General features: G+C 44.4%; 1 protein-coding gene across 1 annotated transcript; it reads left to right on the top strand.

The window, feature by feature from the left end:
- LOC137562279 (regenerating islet-derived protein 4-like) lies at positions 1 to 8,132 on the top strand. Its single transcript, XM_068273613.1, has 6 exons — positions 1 to 70; positions 798 to 924; positions 2,247 to 2,364; positions 6,356 to 6,493; positions 6,865 to 6,979; positions 8,065 to 8,132. Exons 1-6 carry the CDS (start codon positions 1 to 3, stop codon positions 8,130 to 8,132), a joined length of 636 nt encoding a protein of 211 aa, XP_068129714.1.
- The last annotated feature ends 11,026 nt before the right edge of the window (positions 8,133 to 19,158 follow it).

The raw sequence follows: 19,158 nt of genomic DNA, 5'->3' as shown, positions 1-19,158 counted from the left end.
ATGACCAATTCATCAGGTTTCATCTTGCCGATTTTGGGATTCTGCATCATCTTGGTGAAGACCACAGAGGGTGAGTCAATCTCAACCAAAAACTTGTACATCAAAGTCTTCTGAAAATCTAGATAAGCGTATAGCTATAACCGTTAGATACGATATGTGTTACAGGTATAGAAAAAGCCCAGGCCTTTTATTCACGCATCACTGTTATTATCATGTATTTTCATCTGCACTTTTTTGTCAGTACTACATCATTTTTTGATTATACAGCTAGGCCTGAGACACACTGTAAGCGTTTTTCTGACCATTAGTGCTGTGTCTGCGTTTAAAAAAAAAACAACACTCCCAGTGAAATGCATTACAATCGCAGCGATAGCGATTTTTAAAAAATTCATGATTGCAGCGATTTTACCACAAATTTAATGCAAGTCAATGGGAGTGTTTTTTAAAACATACAGACACAGCGCTGACGATCAGGAGAGCGCTCACAGTGTCTCAGGCCTTAGCTGTACTTTTTATGCAATACCTGGAAGTGTACCTGAAGGGAAAAAAGTGCCTCAAATGTCTACTTACCTCATTAGAAGGAAGCCTCTAGATAAACTTCCAGCGCTGGGACCCCAGAGCCCCACTGACATGGGCTCGCCGGGCTCCCATTGGTGATCAAGCGTGGCCGCACTGCACAGGTGCAGGATGCCTTATGTCTGTGCCAAAGCATGGAGGCGATCAGGCTTAGCTTTTTGCACCGAGCCTGTGTGACTCCGTGCTTCTGCGCAGTCACAGGTTGTCCCAAACCTGCACAGTGCGGCCACGCTTGCTCACTGACAGGAGTGCGGCTGCAAACATCCAGTGGGTCCCAGCGCTAGATCAGCGACCTCAAGGAGGAACCTGGGAAGCCTCTGGAGGGTCTATAGACTTTTCTCTACCCAGGTAAGTTTTAAGGTAAGTATCTGACTTTTTTTTATTACAGATTTACTTAAAATGTTTTAATGTGGATCATAAGGATTAGGAAGTTATTTGAGTGTACTTTTTTCCTTATAATAGGGGTCACTGGAGGTCATCAAAATCCTCCAAATAAGGAGATCAGTGCCCTGTCCCCTTGACAATGGATTCCTCTTATGAGATCATATGTAGCCCATGGAAAATAAGAATTTTATTAGATAGCTGTTGTTCCAAATGTTTCAGGGAAACTTTTTGTGTCCATTCTACAACACCTATAGATTTTCAAGGGGATTAGTTAAATTGCTGCCATATGTTAAAAGATACCCGAAGTGACATGTGACATCATGAGATAGACATGGGTATGTACAGTGCCTAGCACACAAATAACTATGCTGTGTTCCTTTTTTTCTTTCTCTGCCTGAAAGAGTTAAATATCAGGTATGTAAGTGTCTGACTCAGTCCTGACTACAGTGTGACCCACACTGATAAGAAATGTCCCTTTTTATCTCTTTCTTGCTCTCAGAAGCCATTTTCTGCTAGGAAAGTGTTTTATCGTTTGAATTTCTTATCAGTGAGGGTCACACTGTAGTCACTTCCTGTCTGAGTCAGGACTAAGTCAGCCACTTACATATCTGATATTTAACTATTTCAGGCAGAGAAAAAAAAAAAGGAACACAGCATAGTTATTTGTGTGCTAGTTACTGTACATACCCATGTCTATCTCATCATGTCACATGTCACTTCAGGTATCCTTTAATGGCAGAGGCATCAAACCTGGTACAGTCGGTCATTGAGTGGCTGGGGTTTGAATTCAGAATACGGGGTGGTGCCACAAACAGACAATCAGATTTGTTTGATTGATTTCAATAACATTTAAACTGCTTCAATTCACACATTATTGATGCCAACGACCCCAACTTGATTATTGACTGTCTGTGTATCAAGGTTATAAAAAGTGGCCAGATCCAACAACAACCAAATACATATCTGAGCAACGCCGGTCTTCAGCTAGGAGCAATAAAGAAAAGGATGGGAAATATATATAATGTAGAAAAAGTTTATATAAGAAGGTTTTTTATGCATGGAATGTCTCCATACTTGCTAAATGTGTATTGTGAATTGGATTTTATGCACAATACTAAAGTTTTTTTGGGGGTTTTTTTTTGTAAACACATAGCTTCAATTTTAAGAGTGGTTTTATAACCAAATAGTTATTATCGTTATCTTTATGTACATTGGGAGACTGGACCTCAATATAGACAGGTCTTAAAGAAGTGATGACAACCCCATATGATTTTGTACTTATGAAGAAATCTGTTTCTTTTCCAAGCTGCATCTGTCCGCATATCTTGTCCCCCTGGCTGGTTCTTCTATAGATCACATTGCTATGCAGTCAGTAAGAATCCTGCAACATGGGCTGATTCAGAGGTGAGTGTTTGTACTGCTGGAATAATACATGAATAATACTCAGGCTATGTTTCACAGCAGCCATAGCAGATGGTGTGTAGCCTAAGAGTAGTACCTGTACTGTAACTGAATTGTATAGAAATTCACTTTTCACAAGACACTGAGGGGGAGGTTCTGAGTTATATAGACTAGAGCACTCGTCATAATGACTTCAGTATTTTAGTGTCTATCAGCTTCTCTCTCATTCCTCCTCTGAAGTTTAGTCAATGGGCCCATATGCAATTCACTTTTTCACTGAAGTTTTCCCCAGTGTGATATTTTTACAACTTGTACATGAAATGCCTTTTAAACCACCAACACGCAAACAAATACTCAAAATAATCTTGATGGTACTTTTCACCTACTTTTGGTACTTTTTCCATTGTAAAGTGCTAAAAAGTTATTTTAAATTGAAGTTGAAAAATTATCTCCTAGGAGAAAACTCAGGTGAAAAAGTGAATTGCAAATGGGCCAGCGTATCTTAAATCTCAGTCATGTATCCCCTACTAAACAAGTTAATCCTCCTCCACCCTTCTACAGCCTGATAATTTGTACTCCAAACATGACTCCCTTCTCTTGTAGTTGTCTCTAAATCGTTGGATGTCCTCTTCACACATCCTCCTCTGAACATCCTTCTCCAACTTTCTGTCAGTTATCTTCCTCAATTCTCCTCCAAACATCAGCTTCTCTGTCCCAAGCTTCTGTAAGCCGTTAGTTGACCCCTTACACAACCTCCTCTGCCATTGCTTAAAACATTTCTCATTACCCATGTGTGCTCTTTTTGAAGACTGAGCCACTTTTTGTCATAGTTATGCCTCTACACTCTCCCTGTCACTTTTCCTTCTTTGATCAGTTGCCTTCCTCTGGAACTCAATATTTTATCATCTTTGTTCATAATCAACAGTATCAGCCTCACTCATCCTCTTCTCTAGTTGTCTGCAGTCACTGTCCTCACCTACCATCCTTGCTTCTTGCTGTCCTTGTTGAATGTTTTCAAACATCATCTCTATTTATCATCTTTACTTGTCACCTTTTTTGTTTACAGTAGTTGTAGTCGTTTTGATTTGCAGATTAGGGGCTATGCTGCTTGACTGGCAATGTTGTACATTTAAATTCTGATTTGTTTATTTATGCACTGAGCACTTTTTTGCACTTTATACTTCAGATGAAGCCCCACATTCAGGCGAAACATGCAGAGTCACTTTTGGGTGTTTAGTTTATTTGTTTTTATGCACTTGGGCCATATTGGTCCATGTAGATTATGCAGTAGGACCAGTGTTTGATATCCAGGGTTATAGCGCATTTAGATGTACATATATATCTAGATCATCCTGTGATGTTCAGATTTATATTTTATATCTTACTAATAAAATTGTATATTTTAACTAATTTATGATATTTTCTAGGGAGGGTCATCTCCACTACTGTTTTCCGATAGTGCAAATACTTGGTGAAATAGATATGAATTTGATTCTGAAGTTCTTTTCCTGTAGCAATGGGAGTCATTTTTTCTTCTCTTCGGAGATTAACTTCTTGCTCCAGGGGCATAGATAGTCATTTATGCAAGCTAATGAGAAATCAATGGGCAGAAAAAATTGCTCTGGGCCTGAAGTGGTTAAGACACTGAAGGACATAACTCTGCTTTTTATTTAAATAAAAAATGTCAACAGCATACATTTTGTTTCAGTAAATTGCCAACAAAGCACTCCTAAGCTAACAAATTATTACATCTAAAGCTATCAAATAAGTATTTCTCTACATTAACATATTACTATGGTAAAATCCAAAACTGAAAATAAAGCATCAGATGCTTATGTATCCAGGGCCGGATTTAGGCCAAGGCCACCTAGGCCATGGCCTAGGGCACCACAGGAGCAAGGGCACCAAAGCAGCAGGCTAAACTGGTGCAGCATTTGCAAGCTTGCAAATGCTACAGTGCAGGAAGGTCAGGCGAGCACCTGATCTCCCTGCTGGCAGCCACCTGTGCAGCGGCCACCTTGCTCTCTGTGCACGTTGGCGTTGTGGCATGTAGCTACAGACTTAGGCAACATTAGAGATGGAGGGGAAGAAGAAGTTTCTGCACTGGAGACAAGCAGAGAAGTGAGTGACACTGATGACTGCTGCGGTGTGGAGGTAAGCTGTACTGAAAAAGGGGAAGTGGGAAAGGGAGGGATTAAGGGAGTCATCAGGCTACCTATACTGGAGGGGGAGGGGAAGGGGTCATCAGGCTACCTATGCTAGAAGGAAAGAGGGGAGGGATCATCTGGCTACCTATACTGGAGGGGGGGGGGTCATCTGGCTACCTATACTGGAGGGGTGGGGGTCATCAGGCTGCTTATACTAGAGGGAAGGGGGAGAGTTAATCTGGCTACCTTTACTGTAGGGAATGGGATAGGGGTCATCTTGCTACCTATACTGAAGGGGGGCGGCTGGTGACATTGGCCTTGGGCAGTAAAGAGTACAAATCCGGCTCTGTATGTATCTTACTGTGCACTACATGATAACCTCTGTCCTCCCCAATAATATTACATTTCACAACCTTTAAATATTGCCACAATTATGCACTGCTATGAACGGGAATGATCAGGAAGCGGATTAATGAACGCATAACTGGGGAAAATAAAAATCGCGATGTGCAAATGAAAAAGGAAAGCTAGTATAATAAGTAAAATCAATAGATCAAGATAGACAACAAGCAAGCATGGCAAGTAAAACAATAAAGTACAATGATGAGCTGGTGAATAAGGAGGATAACCATCACCAAGATGTTGACAAATTGTAATTGTAAGATGAGAACATGATATGCTGGAACTGGAGGGAGTGGGGGGCAATGCAGGATAATAGGAGTGGCGTAATGAACAATACAAACAAGCAGGAATACTCAACGTGAAGGACAAAAAATGACTGATTTTCAAAAGACAACTAAAGACAAATCACAAGAGACCAAAGTCAGCAACAAAATTTAACTGGGCCGCTGACAAATAAGTCTGCCAATTAACTGAACTTTGAAACCCAACTGAGGTGTATGGCTGAGGACCATATCGGACAACTGACGCAGGGTTCCAAATGGTTAATGTTTGAGGAAGAAGGGAATAGAAAAATTGACATTTTGCAGAGGGTTGGAAGTGGGAAAGCCAAGAATACTAGCTGTGTTCTGGTGAAGTCAAGAAGAGATTAATAATATACAAACACAGGTAGATGTTACAGGAGTAATTACTGTGAATTTTACCTGTGTAATTACCGATCCTGGACTATTGCTATCATTCATAAAACTGTTGTCGGTAAAGTAAATCTACGAGAAAACCCTGCTGGCGGTATTTTAGACTTCTGGGTGGGCATTCATAAAAATGTATCCAGTTGCGATAGCAGTGCAGAGATTCCCCGAACTAGGCTGGCGGTAGGCAGGCGGTAGGCTTGCGGAAGCACAGGAAGCTGCGGAGTTGATACATTTCTCCGTGTTCTGCTCTGCTGCAGCTGCCTGGGAGGTCTGTGTGTCTCCATTCACTTACATTGTTATCGTCACATCAGAGGGAGCGGTATTTCGCGACCTCACACCGCTTGCAGTAATCTTTATGAATTAACATTTTGTTACGAAAATCACCGCACAAGGGGGTGATTTATCGCTCTGCTCGGTAGTGTCAGCTTTTCATGCGGAAAGAGGCTTTATGAATGCCGAACTTGCTGAGTGTTCGGTAAAGTCAGCTGTTTTAAGCATTTCCGCATGCGGAAATGCTTTGTGAATGATAGCCAATGTGTATAAAATTTTATGGTGCACAGATTTTGTAGCAGCTTCTAAGGACGTATCACTGAGTATTTTACTGTGTATCTCAGTACCTAGAAACTTGGCTTGTATTATGAAATGTGTTCTAAAGTTATTGTAACTGTATATGTTTATATGGATTCACTTTTCCTGCTGAATATTATGGCTTACATGTTGTAAAATAGTATCCATTATTTATTTTCTTATTTGTAGTATGAATGTACCAGTTATGGACATGGTGCTCACCTTGCCTCCATCATGGATGATGCAGAAGCCGCAATCATTGCAAGTCATGTGTCAGCAAGCCAGGATTCAGAAGGAGTGTGGATAGGACTGCATGATCCTGACAAGGTGTGTAGCATCTAAAGGTCGATATAAATGTAAGGTATGGACACTAGCACAGAGAGGTCCAATACCTAGGCCTGTTATGCCCAGGGGACAACTGAGCTGTGTATAGTCACTCAGATGTAGGAACTTTTGGGGGTAAATCTCTAATGCTGGGCATACACGGCTCGATGCCCCCTTATCAATCAAGCCGCTGATGGTTCGATTGATAATATCCGACGTGTCCGATCGCCGTGGGGATCAATTCCGCGCTCGACGAGCGCGGACGAGCGGGGACGCGGCGGGAGTCGATCCAGCGGCTAATCAGCAACCCGTGTATGCCCAGCATAATAGTCAGCAGAACATTTGCAATAATCTATAAATTTTGTCAAATGCAGAATGGCCGTTGGAAGTGGACAGATGGATCCATGTTTAATTATCATGCTTGGAAAAATGGTGTTCCAGATAATGCCAAGGGGAAAGAATTTTGTGCTGTTCTTGGCAGTGGAAGCAGTAAGTGAATCATTTAGTTATATATTTTTATGTTTTCTTTTACTATAAAAACTGTTAATTGCACTTACAGTAATGTTTGCAGATAGAGGTCTTAAAAATAATTTCCAAAAGGGAAGGAAGAGAAGAAAATATTATATTAATATTATAGTTCAATTTCCAAGTAAGTTGAGAGGCTGTGTGAAATGTAAGTAAAAGCAGGATGTGAAAATGTGCTTATGATTTACATTCTATATTTAATTTAAATCACTACAATGCCAACATATGAAACGTTGAAACTGAGAAATGCTATTGCTTTATGAAAAATATATGTTAATTTTTAATCGGATGCCAGCAACATATTTCAAAAAAGTTGGGACAGGTGCAACAAAAGAATGGGAAAGTTGTATAATGCTTTAAAAAAAATGATGGCACATCTCACAACTCATTAGGTTAATTAGCAACTGGCCAATACAATAAACAAACAAACACAGAACATTTATATCGCGCTTTTCTCCTGGCGGACTCAAAGCGCCAGAGCTGCAGCCACAAGGACGTGCAATATAGGCAGTAGCAGTGTTAGGGAGACTTGCCCAAGGTCTCCTACTGAATAGGTGCTGGCTTACTGAATAGGGAGAGCTGAGATTCAATAACATGATTGGGTATAAATAAGCATCCCAGAGAAGTAAAGATGGGGAGAGGACCTATGGTAAACACTGCACAGGCAAACCGTACAAAAATTCAGAAATAAAATGCAATGAAAAAATGTAAATAATTTAGGGATTCAATCATTTACAGTATATAACATCATTAAAAATATTAGAAAATCCAGATCAATATAAGTACATAAATGAGAAGGCAGAAACTACCTACAGATGCTAGTCACAACTTCAGCACATGCTTAGCGGCAGTCTATGTAGGGTCGTAATTTTTTAAGTAGCTAACAGCCTCTGATATAGAAGGATAATTTTCATAGATGTACACTGAAGTGGTGCATTATGGGTGATGTTTCTTGTTTACGTGAACGTGATAGCCTGCTAATAATGTCTGTTGTAATAATGCCACACTGTACTGCAGGCCTTATTTTTTGCTCTTCTGTTCCTTTTCAGAATATAAGAAATGGAACGATGTTGGATGTGGAGGACGCAAAAACTATGTCTGTAAATTTAAGCCTTGAAATGTCTTTATACACTTTAATTCTGTCCTTGCAAGCCTAATAAAATAGTAGAAGACTATAGCTCAGTTGTGAGTTATTGCACTACTTCATGCTGATAATGGATGTTGTATGTTTTGTTGTGTATGAAGAAAGATTTAGGTTATACTGAAAAGTAAAGAAATAAGCAGATTTATGTCTGTGGGAAGGTGTGATGAATTGGAAAGCATGATAAGCCAGAGAAAGCAATTTGATATAAGAAAGAGACGATTGTTTGGCGTGTCTTTAGTAAATTGAGTTATAATTACACTCAGTACAGATCCTTTCATTGTTCCAATGAATAAACACAGAGAGATGTAAATGCAGACAAGGTCAATGAATTAATAAGTGCAAATGAAATGCACAAAAGAGAAAACACATTACAATAAAGGGTTTAATAAAAACTCAACAAAAATCTTCATACTGAGGATTATGAGAACTGGCATTCAGTGATAATTCATTATTAGCTGCTGGCATGAGTACATTAATGTGCAGTTCATTGTAACTGCTGCACTATGGGTAGAGTAATAACAAACGTTGTTATATTGCAAGTTTTTAGAGATCATCTGAGGGTTGTTTTATTAAAAGTCTTTAGGGCTTTGGCATGTATTTTATCTGATAATCATAGATGTAAAATTGTATTGTGATTTTAGCTAACACCAAGAAACATGAGGAGTTTTGCACTACAGTTGTAAAACTTTTAATGCATAAAACTGCACAATTTAGTGCAAAACATTTCTCATGTGATACTGAAGACTGATTAGGAACAGCTTTCTGCTGCTCCAGACTCATGCAAGATTTAAAGTGTATCGCCATTTCCATTAAAAAGTCATAATACTGTAATTTAATGTTATTAAAATCTCTTTCACCCTCACATCCAGAACGTCTCCAGGTCCTGTCACTTCTGTCTCTGCAACATTGTCAAAATACACTCCGACTACTGTACCTAGCCCCCAACACTGCCACCCTCCTGGTCCATGCTCTAGTCACCTCCCTTTCTGGACTTCCTGGCATGTGACCCCTGCTCCTGCAATCTGTTATGTACGCAGCTGCTAGGTTCAGTCACTCCTCTCGCTGCTCTTCTTCAGCTCCCCCTCTCAAGTCCCTTCACTGGTTCCCTGCTCCTCTCAGAATTTAACCTCTTGAGGACCCACCCTTTACCCCCCCTTAAAGAGTAACTGTCAGGCTGCAAAAGCTAATTTAAACCTCTATTCTCCTGTGTTAAACAGTTTAGAAGGAAGCCAAAAAGGCAATACTGCAGTTAAAAATCTCTCTTACTTTAGATGTTTGCTGACAGCAAGGCTCCGTATTCCCAGGCTCCTAAGGAGGACGCAAGCCGAATAACAGATACTGCAAAGCATTCTGGGGCCCTCCCCTGGCTGCTAGTGAGGCTCAAGTTTCAACAGCATGTAACAGTCTAGCTCACAGCACTAAAGGTGCCCATACACTCATCAGATTGGCAGCAGATAGATAAGAAATGCATCTGCTGATCTATCTGATGCGTTTTTAGAACATTTTTTACCAGGATAGAATTCCAATAGATTTCAGTTTGAAATCTATTGAAATTCGATCTGATGGCATTTTTTGCCATCAGATTTCCATTAAGGCCAATGCAAACTGATAAGCAATCTCATCAGATCGACCTAAATTTTCCATCCTGCCTGGTCGATGGAAATCCATCGAAATCGATCGAAATCGGCCATCGATCGGTCGATTGGCCAACCGATTTGCAAACGATCAATCGATCGATCGATCGGGATCGATCGGTCGGCCAGAAAATCGGCTGAGTGTAAATATAATAAATCTCGGGCAGAGTACACTGCAGGAGTCCGCTATTGTTCCTAGCCACATGGCTAATTAAAATTCACTGCACAGTAGTGTTATTCATTACCAGCGTTTGTGAGAGTGGAATCATCAGGAAGCAGGCAGGACATGACGACACATTTGGCTTCATAGGAGACAGACAAACATGGAACCTGCCATGAGCTGTCAGGAGCATCATTCTCTGCAAATACTATATAAAAATTATGTGAAGTACAAACGTGTATGTATTGTAAGTACAGCCAATCTTTAGCTACTGATATATGTGTTTATTTTCTCTGAGACCTTATACCTAACAGCTCCTCTTTAAGGACCAGCGCTGTTTTAGCTGATCTGTGCTGGGTGGGCTGTGCAGCCCCCAGCACAGATCAGGGTGCAGGCAGAGCGACCAGATCGCCCCCCTTTTTTCCCCACTAGGGGGATGATGTGCTGGGGGGTCTGATCGCTCCTGCCTGATGGGTGTTGCGAGGGGGGCACCTCAAAGCCCCCCTCCGCGGCGAGATTCCCCCCCTCCCTCTCCTCCCTGTCCCCCCTGGTGATCTGGGCTGCACGGGACGCTATCCGTCCTGTGCAGCCAGTGACAGGCTGTCCCCTGTCACATGGCGGCGATCCCCGGCCGCTGATTGGCCGAGGATCGCCGATCTGCCTTACGGCGCTGCTGCGCAGCAGCGCCGTACAATGTAAACAAAGCGGATTATTTACATTTACATTTAGCCTGCGAGCCGCGATCGGCGACCCGCAGGCTATTCACGGAGCCCCCCGCCGTGAATTGACAGGAAGCAGCCCCTGCTCAGTGGAGCTCCCTCAATCAGGCTCATCCTCAACTCATTCAAGCAGGCCTTAAAGACCCATCGGAGGTACACCAAAAAGGTTATAAGGGTATATTTTTGATCAGTTTAGAATGCCTAGAACATTCCTTAAAGGAATGTACTCTTATTTTGTCCACACAATGGAGCTTCCATCTAAGGAATAACGTTAAACTTGCAGTTAGCATGTGCTGTTATCAAATAGCTAACCTGTGCTTTTGGTATGGTGGAGAAGCACTGCTTCTCTCAGATTTGTTTACCTGTATGACATTGACATATGAAAACCAGTCCTGCCTACAGGCATTGTGGAGAGCAGATAGTATATCTGTCTCCAAACTGATGGTAATCCCAGTCGCCTTATTTATACACGTGCTGAGGCTATATCAGTGGTATTTTTACCATTTATAGACATGACCATAAATTAGTTCAATTCAATTATGTTATACAGTACCACAAAGCAGTGGCGTCCCTACCATTGGTCCACGACCCCCACGGAAAGGGAAGAGCAGCGCTAGGAGGGGTGGGGGACAGCGGCGGGGAGGGGGGAGAGATCCCCCCCTCCCTTCACCTGGGTCCCCTCCTTCTGCCTCTCTTCCCCGCTGCCCGCCCGGAACCCCCCAGGTGTTGAAATCCCCGCAGCCCACTGCGTGGACTGCCTCCCGTAGCGGGAAGATGGCTGCCGAAGCCCTGCACTAGAGACTATTTGTGTCTCCAGTACAGGGCTTCGGGCGCCATCTTCCCGTAGCCCTGCACTCTGCCTGTCAGCATGGGAGATTTACACTGGTTGCAGGAGGATCGTCGCTGGAGGATCGTCTGGGAGCTGCGCGTCAGAGGCCAGCCAGGTGAGTGAATTTTTTTTTTTACAGGATTATTTTCTGGTGAATGCTCCCTGCATAACGATTATTTTCTGGTGAATGCTGCGCACATAACGATTATTTTCTGGTGAATGCTGCGCACATAGTGATTATTTTCTGGTGAATGCCGCGCACATAACGATTATTTTCTGGTGAATGCTGCGCACATAGCGATTATTTTCTAGTGAATGCTGCGCACATAACGATTATTTTCTGGTGAATGGTGCGCACATAGCGATAATTTTCTGGTGAATGCTGCGCACATAACGATTTTCTGGTGAATGCAGCGCACGCAGCGATTTTTTTCTGGTGAATGCTGCGCACATAACGATTATTTTCTGGTGAATACTGTGCACATAGCAATTATTTTCTGGCGAACGCTGCGCACATAACGATTATTTTCTGGTGAATGCTGCCAACATAACGATTATTTTCTGGTGAATGCTGCGCACATAGCGATTATTTTCTGGTGAATTGCTCACCACATAGCGATTATTTGCTGTTGAATTGCTGCCCACTTCACGATTTCTGGTGAAATGCAGCTCTCTTTACGACTATTTTATGGTGAAATGCTGCTCTCTTTATGATAATTTTATGGTGAAATGCTGCCCACTTTACGATTATTTTATGGTGAAATGCTGCCCACTTTACGATTATTTTATGGTGAAATGCTGCCCTCTTTACGATTATTTTATGGTGAAATGCTGCTCTCTTTACGATTATTTTATGGTGAAATGCTGCTTTCTTTACGATTATTTTATGGTGAAATGCTGCCCACTTTACGATTATTTTATGGTGAAATGCTGCCCACTTTACGATTATTTTCTGGTGAAATGCTGCCCACTTTACGACTTCTGGTGAAATGCTGCTCTCTTTACGATTATTTTATGGCGAAATGCTGCTTTCTTTACAATTATTTTCTGGTGAATGCTCCCTGCATAACGATTATTTTCTGGTGAATGCTGCGCACATAACGATTATTTTCTGGTGAATACTGCGCACATAGTGATTATTTTCTGGTGAATGCTGCGCACATAATGATTATTTTCTGGTGAATGCTGCGCACATAGCGATTATTTTCTAGTGAATGCTGCACACATAACGATTATTTTCTGGTGAATGCTGCGCACATAGCGATAATTTTCTGGTGAATGCTGCACACATAACGATTTTCTGGTGAATGCTGCGCACGTAGCGATTTTTTTCTGGAGAAGGCTGCGCACATAACGATTATTTTCTGGTGAATGCTGTGCACATAGCAATTATTTTCTGGCGAATGCTGCGCACATAACGATTATTTTCTGGTGAATGCTGCCAACATAACGATTATTTTCTGGTGAATGCTGTGCACATAGCGATTATTTTCTGGTGAATTGCTCACCACATAGCGATTATTTGCTGGTGAATTGCTGCCCACTTTACGATTTCTGGTGAAATGCAGCTCTCTTTACGATTATGTTATGGTGAAATGCTGCTCTCTTTACGATTATTTTATGGTGAAATGCTGCCCACTTTACGATTTCTGGTGAAATGCTGCTCTCTTTACGATTATTTTATGGTGAAATGCTGCTCTCTTTATGATTATTTTATGGTGAAATGCTGCCCACTTCACGATTTCTGGTGAAATGCTGCTCTCTTTACGATTATTTTATGGTGAAATGCTGCTCTCTTTATGATTATTTTATGGTGAAATGCTGCCCACTTCACGATTATTTTATGGTGAAATGCTGCCCACTTTACGATTATTTTATGGTGAAATGCTGCCCTCTTTATGATTATTTTCTGGTGAAATGCTGCCCTCTTTACGATTATTTTCTGGTGAAATGCTGCTCTCTTTACGATTATTTTATGGTGAAATGCTGCTCTCTTTACGATTATTTTATGGTGAAATGCTGCCCACTTTACGATTATTTTATGGTGAAATGCTGCCCACTTTACGATTATTTTATGGTGAAATGCTGCCCACTTTACGATTATTTTATGGTGAAATGCTGCCCACTTTACGACTTCTGGTGAAATGCTGCTCTCTTTACGATTATTTTATGGCGAAATGCTGCTCTCTTTACGATTATTTTCTGGTGAAATGCTGCTCTCTGTATGTTAATTTCTGGTGAAATGCTGCCCACTTTACGATTAATTTCTGGTGAAATGCTGCTCACTTTATGATTTCTGGTGAAATGCTGCCCACTTTACTATACAGGGAGCACCTATACCTGGCATTACCCACCGTGGCGCACTTAGTATGCCACACTCGCTACCTTTTTTGTGGGGGGAGTTGGGAGGGGGGATGTGGTGGTGGTGGCGGTGGTGGGGGTGTCTTATAATAACCAGCACCGGGTGTCGCACGCCCTAGGTATGCCACTTCCACAAAGCCATCTCCAAGATACATCAACTCCTTCAATGTGTTAACTATGTTTATTAGGTTCTATTCCAAATGTTTATTCTAACTGCTTAGTGAGTAAATGACCTTTAACCACTTGCCGACCGCGCACTCATACCGCGCGTCGGCAAAGTGGCAGCTGCAGGACCAGCGACGCAGTATTGTGTCGCCAGCTGCAGGCTGATTAATCAGGAAGCAGCCGCTCGCGCGAGCGGCTGCTTCCTGTCAATTCACGGCGGGGGGCTCCGTGAATAGCCTGCGGGCCGCCGATCGCGGCTCGCAGGCTAAATGTAGACACAAGCGGAAATAATCCGCTTTGTATACATTGTACTGCACTGCTGCGCAGCAGCGCCGTAAGGCAGATCGGCGATCCCCGGCCAATCAGCGGCCGGGGATCGCCTCCATGTGACAGGGGATGTCCTGTCACTGGCTGCACAGGACGGATAGCGTCCTGTGCAGCCCCGATCACCGGGGATGAGCAGATAGGAGAGGGAGGGGGGAATTTCGCCGTGGAGGGGGGCTTTGAGGTGCCCCTCCCGCAACATGCCAGACAGGAGGAGCGATCAGACCCCCCCCCTGCACATCATCCCCATAGGGGGGAAAAAAGGGGGGCGATCTGATCACTCTGTGTGCCAGCTGATCTGTGCTGGGGGCTGCAGAGCCCACCCAGCACAGATCACAAAAAATAACGCTGGTCCTTAAGGGGGGGTAAAGGGTGGGTCCTCAAGTGGTTAGGGGACTCCTGAGGTGATAAGACTACGAAGGCTGCCGTATTTATCTCCTGTAGGCCTCTTGCACGCTACATGCGATTCTGATTTTGAATCATTTTTCACATGCGATTCTGATGTTTAATCGGTACTGCATGCTGCGTTTTTTTCTGCATTGTTCTTTTGATAGCATCCAGGGAAATCGGAATCGCAGTGTGCAGGGAGCCTTAAAGTGGTATTAACCACTTGCCGACCGCACGCTTATACCGTGCGTCGGCAAAGTGGCAGCTGCAGGACCAGCGACGCAGTACTGCATCGCCAGCTGCAGGCTGATTAATCAGGAAGCAGCCGCTCGCGCGAGCGGCTGCTTCCTGTCAATTCACGGCGGGGGGCTCCGTGAATAGCCTGCGGGCCGCCGATGGCGGCTCGCAGGCTAAATGTAAACACAAGCGGAAATAATCCGCTTTGTTTACATTGTACGGCGCTGCTGCGCAGCAGCGCCGTAAGGCAGATCGGCGATCCCCGGCCAATCAGCGGCCGGGGATCGCCTCCATGTGACAGGGGACGTCCTGTCACTGGCTGCACAGGACGGATAGCGTACTGTGCAGCCCGGATCACCGGGAGGGAGAGGTAGGAGAGGGAGGGGGGTGAATGTCGCCGCGGAGGGGGGCTTTGAGGTGCCCCCCCCGCAACTAGCCTGCACGCAGGAGCGATCGGACCCCCCCTGCACATCATCCCCATAGGGGGGAAAAAAGGGGGGCGATCTGATCGCTCTGCGTGCACCCTGATCTGTGCTGGGGGCTGCAGAGCCCACCCAGCACAGATCACAACAAACAGCGCTGGTCCTTAAGGGGGGGTAAAGGGTGGGTCCTCAAGTGGTTAAACTCTGACAAAATATTCAATAAAAACGTGTGTTCCTACTTTTTATATCCTATACAGTTATCATATTTGCTTTTGTGCATAAGTATTATTATTCATTTAGAAATTACAAGTTCCCAAAGTACAGTTTTATTTGCTCTGAAAGCTGCCATTGCATTTTATTCATAACTGGTGTATTTATGTTGTAATGAACCCAGTAATGATTTCTGAGCAGTGTATCAGTTCTGGACAAGTTTCTGCACAATCAGGGAATATTTACATTTACTCCCTGCTACAATTAAGTAAAACAATGTTGTCATCAGTTTGGATGCGGATCTCCCTGCAGGGAGCTTGCTATTGAAAATGTAAGTCCTATGTTTTAACCCTTTGAATGCTGTTCTGCTAAAAAAAAATGTGGTAGTATATTATATGCTGTAAATAATCTTTTAGAGCAAAGAAGAAATGCTGGGTTTTACACCACTTTAAAACAATGCAATCTGCCTGGCTGTCCATTTGATTCCTCTAATACTTTTAGCCATAGACCCTGAACAAGCATGTTGATCAAATGTCTAATGCTGGGCATACACGGCGAGGTGCGCTGTTATCAATCGAGCCGATGATGGCTCGATTGATAATATTTGACAGGTCCGATGACCTGCTGGATAGATTCCCCGCTCGATCCCCGCCGGCGGGGAATCGAGCGGCTGATAAGGAGCGCCGGTGGGGACAACCGTGAATTGATCCGCAGGAAAACGGCGGGAGTCGATCCGGCGGCTAATCGGCCGCCGGATCGACCCGTGTATGCCCAGCATTACTGAAGTTTGACAAGATTTGCTGCACGCATGTTTCAGTAATAAAGAAACAGGTTGGCTTTTGGCAATTGCAATACATAGGGAAACAGAAGATGTGTTGGTGGTCACATGTTATGTACCACATATGCATACCATATTTCCCCATAAGCAACTTGGCTTGTCCTCTGTGTTTACTCCTGAGGTTTTCCCAAAGATGAATGGGGAGCCCAATGGACAGACAGCAGAGAATTGTAAATGGAAGTGTGGAGAGCAGAATACAAAGACAAGGGCCTCAATTCACTAAGCTTATCTCCTGTCTTTAATAACGTTTCTAGAGTGGTCACCATGGTGATGAGGCATGTCGTATTCAGGAAACATTTTACCTCAGGCAAACCTAAAGTTAACTCTTCTGTCTTTAACCACTTGCCGACCGCACGCTTATACCGTGCGTCGGCAAAGTGGCAGCTGCAGGACCAGCGACGCAGTACTGCGTCGCCAGCTGCAGGCTGATTAATCAGAAAGCAGCCGCTCGCGCGAGCGGCTGCTTCCTGTCAAATCACGGCGGGGGGGTCCGTGAATAGCCTACGGGCCGCCGATGGCGGCTCGCAGGCTAAATGTAAACACAAGCGGAAATAATCCGCTTTGTTTACATTGTACGGCGCTGCTGCGCAGCAGCGCCGTAAGGCAGATCGGCGATCCCCGGCCAATCAGCGGCCGGGGATCGCCGCCATGTGACAGAGGACGTCCTGTCACTGGTTGCACAGGACGGATAGCGTCCTGTGCAGCCCGGATCACTGGGGGGACAGGTAGGAGAGGGAGGGGGAGGGAATGTCGCCGCGGAGGGGGGCTTTGAGGTGCCCCCCCGCAACATGCCACCAGCAGGAGCGATCAGACCCCCCCTGCACATCATCCCCATAGGGGGGAAAAAAGGGGGGCGATCTGATCGCTCTGCGTGCCCTCTGATCTGTGCTGGGGGCTGCAGAGCCCACCCAGCACAGATCCCATCAAACAGCGCTGGTCCTTAAGGGGGGGTAAAGGGGGGGTCCTCAAGTGGTTAAAGAGAACCCGAGGTGGGTTTGAAGAATATTATCTGCATACAGAGGCTGGATCTGCCTATACAGCCCAGCCTCTGTTGCCATCCCAAACCCCCCTAAGGTCCCCCTGCACTCTGCAATCCCTCATAAATCACAGCCACGCTGCTGACAAACAGCTTGTCAGAGCTGGCTGTGTTTATCTCTATAGTGTCAGTTTGCTGCTCTCCCTGCCTCCTGCAGAACTCCAGTCCCTGCCTGCATCCCTTCCCTCCCTGCTGATTGGAGGGAAGGGACGGGGGGCAGGGACCGGAGCTATGCAAGAGGCGGGGGAGCAGCTGAGACTGACACTACAGATGTAAACACAGCCTCACAGCACGGCTGTGATTTATGGGGGATTGCAGAGTGCAGGGGGACCTTAGGAGGGTTTGGGATAGCAACAGAGGCTAGGCTGTATAGTCAGATCCAGCCTCTGTATGCAGATAACATTCTTTAAACACACCTCGGGTTCTCTTTAAGTTAACTCTTCAAACCTTAAAATAACTCCAGAGTTAAAGACAGGCTGTTTATTAACTGTGTGTGAAAATAACTACAGAGGAGGTAAATTAACTACAGCGGAGGTAAATTAACTACAGAGGAGGTAACTTAAGGAATGAAGAGATATGATAACTCTCTCACTGTGTGCTGGTAAGTTTTCTCTTGCCTTATTATCTCCAGCATGATCTTAGTGAATTGAGGCCAAGGTCTGTTGAGTAATGGCAGCGAGAGCCCAAGACATGAGGGAAAGGGCTGCACAGGGTGTGTGTCCAGGTGGCACATGGAGTATCTTATTCTGCCTGGGTAGCTGCCCTGTCCTACACACCCTATTACATCCATTCTTGTTCTGCCAGGCTAAAGGGTCACAGGGGAATAAACCACTTCTGCAGCTCACTTTTTTTTTTGTGTCTTTTAATCCAGTCTGATCTGGCAGTGGGCGGCTGCCAAATTGACTACTGCCTTTTGCAATGTTGAGTACATAATAGTGAGACTGAAACTGTCTATCTGACAAAGGGTGGGCAATGGCCAAAAGCCATGAGCCAGCAGTCAAACAAGAAATGTCCAAGTTAGAAGCACCAGCCACAAGTCACATGTCAGGTATACACCCAGGCACCCAACCTATCCCGCCTAACAACAATGAGTATGTGAGGAGGGTGCTAAATCTCTTAGTGCAAAGGGTTGGATGGCAAAGACCGACTGGCACTCTGCACATACATGGACTGAGACACAGCACAGTGTCTCACAATACCTGGACTGCCATAGTTAATACCTCTTAACAATACCAGTTGCCTGGTGTTCTACTGATCTATTTGTCTGCAGTAGTTTCTGAATCACACACCTGAAACAAGCATGCAGCTAATCCAGTCAGACTTAAAGAGAACCCGAGGTGGGTTTGAAGAATATTATCTGCATACAGAGGCTGGATCTGCCTATACAGCTTAGCCTCTGTTGCTATCCCAAACCCCACTAAGGTCCCCCTGCACTCTGCAATCCCTCATAAATCACAGTCACGCCGCTGACAAACAGCTTGTCAGAGCTGGCTGTGTTTATCTCTAGTGTCAGTCTGCTGCTCTCCCTGCCTCCTGCAGAACTCCAGTCCCCGGCTGCATCCCTTCCCTCCCTGCTGATTGGAGGGAAGGGACGGGGGCAGGGACCGGAGCTATGCAGGAGGCGGGAGAGCAGCTGAGACTGACACTACAGATGTAAACACAGCCTCACAGCACGGC

Source organism: Hyperolius riggenbachi, chromosome 3 (genome assembly GCF_040937935.1).
Source record: "Hyperolius riggenbachi isolate aHypRig1 chromosome 3, aHypRig1.pri, whole genome shotgun sequence".
NCBI lineage: Eukaryota > Metazoa > Chordata > Amphibia > Anura > Hyperoliidae > Hyperolius > Hyperolius riggenbachi.
Note: the sequence above shows the minus strand (reverse complement) of the source record. Positions and strands in the feature narration are given on the sequence as shown.

Bases quoted from the DNA above. Each gene is read 5' to 3' on its own strand.
- LOC137562279 (XM_068273613.1), top strand. From the start codon at position 1: ATGACCAATTCATCAGGTTTCATCTTGCCGATTTTGGGATTCTGCATC. The intron at 71-797 runs GTGAGTCAATCT...AAACCTGCACAG, and splicing joins CTTGGTGAAGACCACAGAGG to TGCGGCCACGCTTGCTCACT. The intron at 6,494-6,864 runs GTGTGTAGCATC...TGTCAAATGCAG, and splicing joins GACTGCATGATCCTGACAAG to AATGGCCGTTGGAAGTGGAC.